The sequence below is a fragment of the Miniopterus schreibersii genome, assembly GCF_964146895.1.
Source record: "Miniopterus schreibersii genome assembly, chromosome: 6".
NCBI classification, from domain to species: domain Eukaryota; kingdom Metazoa; phylum Chordata; class Mammalia; order Chiroptera; family Miniopteridae; genus Miniopterus; species Miniopterus schreibersii.
Window position 1 is genome coordinate 56,206,282 of NC_138107.1, and position 12,481 is coordinate 56,218,762.

At 37.5% G+C, this 12,481-nt stretch overlaps 1 protein-coding gene across 1 annotated transcript in view; it reads left to right on the plus strand.

The window, feature by feature from the left end:
- Positions 1-11,107, plus strand: part of RPF2 (ribosome production factor 2 homolog) — a 32,122-nt gene extending 21,015 nt beyond the window's left edge. The window contains exons 8-10 of the mRNA XM_081139817.1: positions 3,981-4,083; positions 10,055-10,199; positions 10,919-11,107. Coding sequence (XP_080995943.1) covers positions 3,981-4,083; positions 10,055-10,199; positions 10,919-11,098 — 428 coding nt within the window. The 3' untranslated portion in view covers positions 11,099-11,107. The remainder of the gene's footprint in view (positions 1-3,980; positions 4,084-10,054; positions 10,200-10,918) is intronic.
- The last annotated feature ends 1,374 nt before the right edge of the window (positions 11,108-12,481 follow it).

The following is a 12,481-nucleotide window of genomic DNA, read 5'->3' on the forward strand; positions in this document are numbered from 1 at the left end:
CGTAGTCCACTGTACCGGGAGGTTGCTGGTTCATTTCCCTGTCAGGACACATGCCAGGGTTGCAGGCTCGATGCCCAGTAGGGGGCATGCAGGAGGCAGAAGATCGATGTTTCTCTCTTCCTCTCCTCCTTTCTTTAAAACCAATTTTAAAGATTTTTAAAAAAATATATCTTTATTGATTTCAGAGAGAGGAAAGGAAAGGGAGCGAGAGATAGAAACATCAATGATGAGAGAGTCATTGTTTGGCTGCCTCCTGAACCCCCCTGACTGGGGATCGAGCCCACAACCTGGGCATGTGCCCTGACCGGGAATTGAACCCCGATCGCCTGGATCCTAGGTTGACACTCAACTACTGAGCCACGCCCGGCCAGGCAAAACCATTAAAAAAAAAATTTTTTTAAAAAGCTATGGAAAAAACATATGCCTGCAAGTTTTGCATTACAAAAGCTATTTTAGCAGAGACTGAAATGTACATATCTTGGTTCCTAGAATAACTATGGCTTCAGTAATGCCTCCACAACAAGGAGTGGGGCTTTAGTAACTTGACCACTGCAGAATAGTCAGGTTTTGGCAAAATCATGGAAAAGCTATTCATAAATTATGATGAAAATTTAAATCAAATACCTTGAAAAAGTATGTACTTGGTTTATAAAAATATTCCTGAGGGATTTTTGTTTGGTGTAGTAGGGAAGGGTGGTGTATACATGTGCATGCATATTAAGTGCTGTGATTTTCTTTCAGTTAACCACAAGAAAGGAAAAGCAAACAAAAAAGATATATATGTCCATGCACATGGAGATAAGCCTTATCTTATGAGCTAATGGGAAGAGGGAAGAAAAATGCTGGGTGGCTACAGATTGGGACAGAATGAGATTTCCTGTTTACTGCATCACTTTCCTCGGGGCAGCTCTTCCTAAGGAATTAAGTTGGGTAAACTTATGTATACATTTTTCTTATTAAATGTTATCGGTGTATTTCCATTTATCCTCCTTGGGGTTTAATCCTTTTAGCAGTAAAATGTAGGGACCAATCTTGATTGCTGTTTTCCAGACTTCTTTCATTCATGTGCTGCCTTCATAGCTTTAGCAAAGTCCATGTAGTTAGTACTCATAGTATTGTTCACTGGGGATTTTTCTTTAAATTACCCCCCCCTTTTTTTTTTTTTTTGCCAGTAGCATTTCTAGTTTCCCTTAGACTTGTAACTTAGAGAAAATATTATAGTTTTTTTTCTCTTATCTTTATTGTTGAAATATTGTTGAAAATATTACAGATGTCCCCCTTTTGCCCCCATTGATCCCCTCCACCCGCACCCACCCCCAGGCATCCCCATGCCAATGTCTGTGTCCATGGGTTATGCTTATAAACATATAAGTTCTTCGGTTAATCTCTTCCTACCCATTCTCCCCTCCCCACCTTCCCTCTGAGGTCCCCCAGTCTGTTCCATGCTCTATGTCTCTGGGTCCATTTGGTTCATCAGTTCATTTTGTTTATTACATTCCACATATAAGCAAGATCATGTGGTATTTGTCTTTCTCGACTGGCTTATTTCACTTAGCATAATATTCTCCAATTCCCTCCTTGTTGTGCCAAAGGATAAATGATCCTTCTTTTTTATAGCTGCATAGTATTCCATGGTGTAAATGTGCCACAGTTTTTTTATCTGCTCATCTACTGATGGGCACTTGGACTGTTTCCAGATCTTGGCTATTGTAAATTGTGCTATGAACATGGAGGGCATAAGTTCTTTGTGATTGGTGTTTCAGGTTTCTCAGGATATATTCCTAGAAGTGGGATCACTAGGTTAAATGGCAGGTTAACTTTTCATTTTTTAAGGAAACTCCATACTGCTTTTCCATAGTGGCCACACCAGTCTGCATTCCCACCAGCAGTATATTAGGGTTCCCTTTTGTCTACACCCTTGCCAGCACTTGTCATTTCTTGATTTGTTGATGGTAGCCATTCTGACAGGTGTGAAGTGATACCTCATTGTGGGTTTAATTTGCATCTCTCTGATGATTAGCTACGTTGAGCATTTTTTCATATGTTTCTTAGCCATCTACAGCCATCTGTATGTCCTCTTTGGAGAAGTGTCTATTTAGGTCCTTTACCCACTTTTTAATTGGGTTGTCTTCCTTTTGTTAAGTTGTATGAGTTCCTTATATATTTTGGATATTAACCCTTTATCAGATGTGTCATTGGCAAATATGTTCTCCCATACAGTGGGCTCCCTTTTTGTTTTGTTGATGGTTTATTTTGCTGTGCAGAAGCTTTTTATTTTGATATAGTCTCATTTGTTTATTTTCTCCTTTGTTTCTCCTGCCCTAGGGGATGTGTCAGCAAACATATTACTATAAGAGATGTCAGATTTTGCTGCCTACATTTTCTAGGATTTTTATAGTTTCATGTCTTACATTTAAGTCTTTATTCATTTTGAGTTTAGTTTTGTATGGTGTAAGTTAGTGGTCTAGTTTCATTTTTTCCCATGTACCTGTCCAATTTTCCCACCACAATTTATTGAAGAGACTGTCTTTACTCCACTGTATGTTCTTGCCTCCTTTGTCAATTAATATTGACCATAATGGCGTCTGTCAATTCTTGGGTTCTCTGTTCTGTTCCACTGCTCTGTATGTCTGTTCTTGTGCCAGTACCAGGCTGTTTTGATTACGTTGGCTTTGTAGTATAACTTGATATCTGGTATTGTGATCCCTCCAACTTTGTTCTTTTCTCAAGACTGCCATGGCTATTTGGGGTGTTTTTTGGTTCCATATAAATTTTTGAAGTGTTTTTTCTAGATCTGTGAAATATGCTGTTGGTATTTTAATAGGGATTGCATTGAATTTATAGATTGTTTTGGATAGTATGGGCATTTTAATGGTGTTAATTCTTCCAATCCATGAACATGGTATATTTCCCCATTTGTTTATATCTTCCTCTATTTCTTTTTTTAGTGTACTGTAGTTTTCCAAGTACAGGTCTGTTGTATCTTTGGTTAAGTTTGTTCCTAGGTATCTTATTTTTTTAGTTGCAATGGTAAATGGGATTTTTTTTTTAGTTTCTCTTTCTGAGAGTACATTATTGGTGTATAAAAATGCCATCGATTTTGGGGTGTTGATTTTGTATCTTGCTACCTTGCTGAATTCATTTATTAAATCTAATAGTTTTTTGGTGGTGTCTTTAGGATTTTCTATGTATAATATCATGTTGTCTGCAAATAATGACCGTTTTATTTTCTCCTTTCTAATTTGGATGCCTTTTATGTTTTCTTCTTGTCTAATCGCTGTGGCTAGGACTTCCAGTCTGTGTTGAGTAAGAGTGGTTTCCTTTTTAAAAGGGAAGTTTATGTTCCTACAATGAATTAAAAATAGTATATGATAAAATAAATAATATAGTAAATTATATTGCTTGTATATCATTTAAAATCATCTCATGTGCCACCAGTGGTATGATTATCAATCTTTGGGGGGGGAAAGCGTAATCACTGATGTTGGTTCTTTTCTGCCTTTAACAATTTAGTTTTTTTATCCTTTGTTCATATAATTGAAACTTCTTGTTAGACTTTTCTTGCTTGTTGGCCTCTGCCATAAAACAAACCCTCATTTAATTTAATAGCCAGTGTTTTAACAGCCACTTTTATAGAAATTTGTCATCTTAACCTACCTGTCTTATAGGTTAAAATTCTACGTCATGGTAGTTAATATCTATGGTAAATATGACACTTCTGTGCTGAGCATTGGTTTAGAGGAAGAACTTCAAAACTGAAAAATTAAAATGGCTTAATAAACTAAACAGAGAAATAGTTGGGATTAGTAGAGGGGTGGGATGAACAATCAGACAGTTTTCAGGGATTAGTTTTATGCTATCTATCTTATCTTTTTAGATAAGTATTGGTACAAACCAGAGCATTTAGAATGCAGCTGTTTATAACTGAATTTTAAAAGCATGTTAGTCTTTTTTTTAAACAATTTAATGTGTGCTTTTAGATTTTTTCAGAGGCCCCACAGTTTCAAATATCCGCCTGGCCGGTTTAGACTGTGTCCTTCACTTCACTGCACTGAATGGGAAGATTTACTTTCGAAGCTATAAGTAAGTGCATTTCTTAGCATGTTTCTATTAATCCCCATGGTTAGTATTTTAGTGTGACTGTTTTATAGAGCTCAAACTTAGAATTGATTTTGGGCCAAAAGTTTGTTTGGAAAGTTTGCAGAATAGCAGTGGCTATTCTGTGCTGGTCCTCAAGTCTTTCATTCCCCTGCTCACTTCTGTCAGAAACCCTACTTTTCCAGGTCCCTGGAGCACCTAGCGCTGCACTCCCTCTGAGCTTAGAACACTAATGCAGTCTTGACCCTCCCTACTTTTACGCAGTGTCCTTATTTTTCTTGACTAGATTTAGAGCACCAAGCCACAAGACCTACACCAGCCAAAGCAAATCTTAAAACCCTGAGTCTAAAAAAATGGAGTCTGAAAGAAATGAGACTCAGTGCCTAGATTCATTTGCCCTCTTTCTTCAGCGTAGACCTTCTGCCCCACCCCCACCACAGTATAAATCTTAACAAGCTGATTTTGTTTTTATTAAAATGCTTGATGACATGCTACAGTTGTACCTTTTGAGTTGATAGAGCCTAGAGAGTACATTGACTTTGACAAACTGCCTGCCTTTGAACATCAGATTCAGGCTGATGGTTATTTTGCGCTGTGGCATGGCAGGGCAGCCTAGAAGCCTCAGTGTTGATACGTGATTGACCAGCTTATGTCCAGTAAGCATCCAAATGAAACTGAATATTCGTCTCTTCTGTCAATAATTTCCATCTTTGTCTCAACTGTATTGAGTCAGAGATACTCAGTTCTTCTTACCATATGACTAATACCACCACTTGTGTTTTTCTATTTTCCTCTCCTTTCAGTAATAATAGAAGGAAATGCAATAAAATATCCACATGACTACAAGATATAATCAAGGATTTTATAACCATTTTTGGCTTGTTAAACTTGAAAACCCTTTAAATCTGTTGTTTGAATTTTCCAACTTGATTTTGAGGCTTTTAAGAGTATATTTTATTATAAAGTTGGTATCTCCTATTTAGAGAACAAGAAATAAAAGATGAATAATCACTGACATAATTTTTTGTTAAACAAGAAGACCATGAGGATACAGATGAAATGACTAATAATACCTTAAAAACTCTCTCATAGTGAACAGTTTCAAAGAAAGTGTCAGAACTTGTATTTAGTGAAAAGAAAGATTAATTTGTAAAGAAAAAAAGAAGCACAGGGAAAAAATTAAAAAAGAATTAAGAAATCAGACTTCTGAACAAGGATAAATTAGAAATGTAACTGTACACATCCACGTACCCATTTACTTCAAGAAAAATATAATTCGTGGAATCACTATTAGGTTAGCATGGCAGCTCCTATAATGGAAAAAAAAATTTTAATTTTAAAAATCAGAGAGTAAAAATCATAGTGTAAAATTTTAATTCCAGGTGTTTCATATATGCCCTATAAGGCCTGTTAGCTATTGATTTGAAATAGAAAATGGACAGTATAATTGAGAACTAACTGCTACTGGGAAAATGACTGAGTATATGGATTAGCTTAGTCTCCAGAGGCCGTGTGACTCTTGGAGGGGAAGAAAGAGTTGTTCCCAGGAATGAGCATCACCTCTGAGGTTAGTGGCCTGTCTCCCTGGGCTGGAGGTCAGCCACATGATGTGGGCAGGTCACTTCTCAGGGCCTCTGTCTTTCATTTGCAAATGTAGCAATACCATTTGGGTAATTTTGAGGTCCCTCTGAGATTGGTCCTTTATAAGAGGGAAAGAGGGCGCAGGTAGAGGTGGGACTATGACAGACTTAGAATTGGGTTCTCTGTCTTCCGTTGGGTCTAAATCACAGTGTCTGACAGTGTGGCTCCTCTGACATTGTGCAGGCTGTACTTGGTCCTGTCCCCCTTCAAGGATGACCCTCTAACCAACTGAGCTACTAGTCCAGAGCCCTGACCTCTTTTACTGTGCGTCAGATCTTAAGCAATTGATAAAAGTAACAGGTAATATTCATACACATTATTTGTGAAGGTTAGTAAGGCTTATAAAAATGGTTTTGAGCTTGGATGAAAGGAATTCTGAACATGAAATTATATTACTATAACCCTTGACCTGACCTACTGGGGAAATAGATCAGTGCTACTGACCTCTTCCTGTATATCCTATAACAGTTATTTCCTTTTATGTGACTGGCAGTTTGTATTTCTTAGACGACTTTATTTGATATGGGTCCAGAGCCATTAATATGAAAATCTTTAGTAACTTCCACGTGTGCCTTTGCAATGGCATTGGTTAGGTTTTGTGGGGAGAAATAAGCAAAGCATGAAGTGTTAGCATAGCTTTACAAGCAGACATGCCCTACTAGGCAAGGGGTTTAAGTAATGAGAACAGAATCTCAGCAGAAGAGAGGGATATGCAAAGAAGGAAAAGAAGGAAATTACAGTTTGAATAAGAGTGGTAATGCCAGTCTTTCTCAAGAAGTATGCAAATAATATTTAACAGTATATGGAAATTAACATGTCTAATAGCTGGAGCCCATTTGAGAGGGAAGGAACTGAGTTCTCTTTGTCTTTGTGTCCCTGTATCTCGTACCATATGGTCTTGCAGAACTGAATGTCACTTTTGATTTAGAGCTTATAGGGAAAAGAAAGTTTGAGGTTAGTATCTGAGATGGAGATGCATACGATGTAAAAGTTCTGGGCAATAGATATTTGGTTGGAGATAGGAAAGCCTGGAATTGAAATATTTTCAGTCCAAACCTATTCCTGAATCTATAACCGTCCCTTACTTGCAGGAAATGACTTAGTCACTTGTTTTAGGAGATCCCTTGCTGAAGTCCCCGGATAGGCTCGATGTTTTCTGGTGCAGCACATTGCTGTCATTCAGAACACGTGTTCTCTTCATGTCTTCCACCCACCAACTTAATATCTCTTTCAGTCTTAACTAAGCACTTATCAAGCACTATGGCCTTAACCTTAGCAGTTTGAGGTAAGACAGCATAGGTGTTTTTTTCCTTCGTAATTTCATGGATAGAAGATTCATTCTTACCATAGATCTGAGCAACCTCAGTATATGATTTTTTTCCTCCTATGGAATTGAGAGCTTTCACCTTTTCCCTTAAAGGAAGCACTTTATGGCTTCTCTTTGGCATATCTGGCCTGTTAGTATCACTACTCTTGTACTTTGGGGCCATTATTAAGTAAAATAAGGGTAACTGGAACACAAGCACTGCAATACCTTGACGGTTCAGGGCATCTTCCCAAAGGTAATTCTAAGCATACAGGAGCAGTGGCTGCTCCGTGACGGTCAGGAAGCTTGTACGGCATGGGGATGCTGGGCAAAGGGACGACTGATGTCCTGGGCCTGACAGGGCAGGATGGTGTGAACTTTCAGGAGGCTACTTAGAGCAATGTGCAGTTTAAAACTTCTGAATAGTTTATTTCTGGAATTTTCTATTTTCTGTTTTTGAACCACTGTAGACCACGGCTAACTGAAACCATGGAAAATGAAAACTTGGATTGGGGAGGTTACAGTATCTTTAAAAAAAAGTTGCAGTGTGTATAATGGGGCGAAGGTGAAGGAAATGGTTTTAATTTTGCTTGTTTTTAATGAGTCAACGATAGTCTTTGTTTTTCTTAGTGTGATCACAAAAATCATTTATAAATCCTCTGTTAATACATTTCCTGTGAAAAAGAGTAAAGAGGTTGTTTTTTAAAGGATTAACAAGTGATAATTTTAGATTCTAAATATAACTATTAGTTGGGGTGGCGTGGCTGGGCGGTTGAGCATTGACCTATGATCCAGGAGATCGAGGTTTGATTCCCGGTAAGGGCATATGCCTGGGTTTGTGGGCTTGATCCCCAGTCGGGGGTGTGCAGGAGGCAGCCGATCAGTGACTCTAATCATGGATGTTTCTATCTCCCCCTCTCCCTTTCTCTCTCTGAAATCAATAAAGATATACTTAAATATATGTAAGTAAATCACTATTAAAAGCTTAATAAAGAGAAAGGATGATAAGTCCTATCATCAGAAACCACGTGCAGGGAACTGAAAACTAGAGAGCATTTCCTTCTGTTTCTGGCAGTAAGCATGCTCAGTGAAGTGATTAAGATTAGGTCATTTACATAGACAGGATGGCACTGTAACTTAGTTCTTTGATAAATAGCAACATATGTAGTTATTTGGAAACAATTTTATATACCATTAAAAATTACTTTGTTAGGAGGACACTTCTATAAATAAAAAGGTGCTTTAAAGCAGTTTTGCCACATATAGTGGTACTCGGGTGATCTGAATCCATTAGGCATGATATGAACTTTCCTGAATCGACAGGTTTTCCACTTACTTGAAAATGAGCATTTTAAGCAATAGAAAACTTAACAAAAATTTTTTTAATTGATTTTTTAATTAGAGAGGAAGGGAGAGGGGGAGAGAGACAGAAAAAAAAAAATCGATTGGCTGCCTCCTGCACACCCCCAACCGGGGATTGAGCCTGCAACACAGGCACGTGCCCTGACCAAGAATCCAACCAGCAGCCTTTTGGTACACGGGATGACACCCAACCAACTGAGCTACACTGGCAGGGCAACAGTAGAAAACTTTTTAATAGAAATTTTATATGTAATATCTCTGGTTTCTTAAGTTGTGGATTAAACCCTTTTTTTCTTGACGTTCATCAAGATACTAATCTTGATATGAGTTCAGCATTACAAATATGGTTTATTTGGAGGTACTGAAAATGTGGATGCAAATGCAGAAGTATGTGTGATGTGACAGTCAAATGATCACTGCTCCTGTATGCTTGGAATTAGCTCTTTGGGAAGATGCCCTGAACCAGCCAACTTTGGCTTCTAAAAATATTTTCCCCTTAGTGAGCCTGAGACAGGTGTTCCTCTCTCCTGGAACCATATGAAGAGAATGGCTGCCTAAGGACTCTCTTTTAGGCTCTTTTCCCCTGTGCTTGCTCCCTTCAAGTCCCATACTAATATTCATTTATCTATTTATCATTTAATGTTCATATAGCTTTTTTTTGTTTTGTTTTAACACTTCAGCTCTTTATGTATTCTAGGCTGGTGGGATATTTTTCTTTTTTGACTTGTTCAATTGGGTATAAATTACTGTGTCTTATACAGCATATTTATCACTGTGACTTTTCCTGTGGCCAGTAAATGCACCTCCCATGGGTGGACTGTATTGGTTGGCCATCTGCATGTGACGCACTTAAGGCCCGAAGGGCTGGTAATGAGCATTTGCACACGCACTTCCTGGTGTTTGCTGCTCTCCTGGGCATTCCTTACTGTGCTTTCCTTTTCTTTTTTCTTCTTTTGTATCACCTGTTGCCTCTCGTACACTCCAGCTTTTGTGTGAAAAAGCTGATCTTATATAAACATTGTTACTCAGTCACTTCTGTTTTTCCATATGGAGATCTGGCCACTGTAACAAATTGAGTCAGCTTGGATAATCTTCAAGTCTTTCAGCTGTTTTTGTGGTATCACTCATAAAAAGAATTTGCTGGTCTCCCCTCCTCCCCACTATATCCCTCATATGTTTCCAGATCCAGAGCTATTTGGACATATGGTATCCAGAAAGTTGTAGTTATATTAAGATTTTAAAGTTCATTCCAATCTATAGAGATCAGGAAATGTCTGTGCTGTGGAGAAAAGTTGATTCTAAATAGGTCTTAGAGAAACATTAAACATAATGTTTTAAAGATCCAATTAAAATTATTTTCATGCTTATGTAAATCGTAATGTAAAATGAAGTCAGATCAAAAGATTCCATTTCTTAGAAGAATTGTCTATCTCACTTGCTGTTTCTCAACAATATTGTATAGTTTTTTATTTTTTAAACTGAATCAAATAATACACTTGGCCTAAATGTGTAAAGTAGTTAAGATGCTTAGCCTTTCTAAAGATTTTATATCATTTTGTGGAACTGTAATTCTCTTGGACAAAAATATTGGGTGGGAATAGGATGTTTATCAAAGTCAGAGCAACATTTTTTTCTTATTTCACGAAGGCTGCTGTTGAAGAAATCTGGTTGCAGAACACCACGGATTGAATTGGAAGAGATGGGACCCTCATTAGATCTGGTGCTGAGGAGGACACATCTGGCTTCAGATGACCTTTATAAGTTATCCATGAAAATGCCAAAAGCCCTTAAGGTACATGACTTGTGGATTGTTTATTCTACTCTTTCCAAAAAGGACTTGTGGCATCCATTAAAGGACATACTAAAGAGATCAATATAATAGATAAAATCAGACTTTCAGAGACAAGAAAAGGAGGAAGCAAATAAGCGAACCATAAAGGATAATGAAAGAGTTGCAGAAACCAGGATCAAGTGTGGCTGAGAACTTTCTGGTAGCCAAGGCTGCTCCCCGTTTTCAGCAAAAGGAAAAATTGTTTTGGACATTGTGAAGACTGGGGATTTAGAGCACAGGATGTGTAGCCCACACTTGCGTAAAAAATGTTTTGACTTTTGAATGGTTTTAAAAGACCAGTAGAGATGGCATCTCTGGAATGCCAATAAAGATATGATAGTCACGATTCTTTAAACACAGGAAATTCTCTTAGTGCACGTTAAAAAGGTTAGTGTAGTCTATTGGAGTGTGGGGTCTGACAATTTACTTGGGGATTAGAAATAGTGAATCTCAGGTCCCACCTTAGACCTACTGAATTAGGATCTGCATTTTAACAAGATCCGCAATTAATTTCTATGTACACTTGAATTTTGAGAAGAAAGGTTGATAGGACTATGGACTGTAACATTGAAGGGGTGCTCACTAATGGAAATTATTAGTAACGTACTTGTACATTAGACTTTTTTTTTTACCAGTTCATAATAGCAGAGACCGTTAAATATATATATTCTATTTTATAGCCAAAAAAGAAGAAAAATGTCTCCCATGATACTTTTGGTACAACTTATGGAAGGATTCATATGCAGAAGCAAGACCTAAGCAAATTACAAACCAGGAAAATGAAGGGGCTGAAGAAGCGACCTGCAGAAAGGATAACAGAAGACCAGGAGAAAAAATCAAAGAGAATTAAAAAAAATTGATGGAACTTAGCCAGTAACTAGTTTTATTATAGTCTGTTTACATAAAGAGTTATCAGGCATCTGTCATTTCAAAGTTCTTACAAGATTTGATTGTATATTTTTATAACATAATAACTTACCTAAATATATATTATATATTATGAACAGTAATATACTATTATTAGGTTGAAAGTAAGCCTCTTACTTGAGACATTACAGCCTAGTGTGCCATTTTTTCTCTGGTATATTTCCATTTGTCCACCCAGCCTGCAAAGTCACCTATCTCATTGGGTGGATGAGGCGGGGGAGGGATCTCCAGAACAGCCATTGATATCTCAGAGAATTTCTGAGTTAAACTTTAGATAAAAGGAGGAAGCCATGAAAAGAAGAAATGGCTCAAAGGAACTGTATACACACTCAGTATGACCTACCTGGAAAGTTAACCCCTTCTCCCAACATATACCTACAACCTCGCTTTTATTTTTCACTTTTCAGTTGTTTTGCTACCAGTTAGAGATTAATTTGAGATTTTAAGCTTTCTGTCATAAAACAGGTCTCTAAGAGAGATGTCTACTACCTGATCATTGATGTATCACTTTACTATTGATTATTTTAAGAGATTTTACTAAGTGGTGCCCTACCCCACCTCTGAGAGAAAAGAAGTTTTGATAGGGGTAGACGGAAAAAGGAGAAAATGAGTAGGATTTAAGACACACAGAGCACTTTAGGGTAAAGGTTACACGAAGGTCCTAGGTGTTTGCACACTGAGTAAGCCAAACAGCTTGTTTTGAAATTTTATTTTTATTTTTTATATTTTTATTGAATTTACTGGGGTAACATTGGTTAGTAAAATTATATAGTTTTCAAGTGTACAACTCTGTAATACATCATCTGTATATTGTATTGTGTGCTGACCACTCCAAGTCAAGCCTCCTTCCGTCACCATTTATCTCCCCTTTACCTTTTCTACCTCTCCCCACCCCACCATTCCCTCTGGTAATCTGTATCTATGAGGTTTTTTGTTTGTTTTTGCTCAATCCCTTCACCTTTTTCACCCAGCCTGCCAACCCTCTCCCCACTGACAGCTGTCAGTCTGTTCTCTGTATCTATGAGTCTGTTTCTATTTTCTTTATAAGTTTATTTTGTTAATTAGATTCCCTGTGTAAGTAAAATATGGTACTTGTCTTTCTCTGACTGGCTTATGTTATTTAGCATAATACTTTCCATGTCCATCCATGCTGTTGCAAAAGGCACGCTTTCCTTTTTTTTTTTTTTAAGGCGAGTGGTATTCCATTGATTGTGTAAATGTACCACAGGTGTTTTTTTTTTATCCACTCATCTACTGATGGGAAGTTGGGCTGCTTCCAAATCTTGGTTAGTGTTTTGGGTTTTTTAAGTATTTTA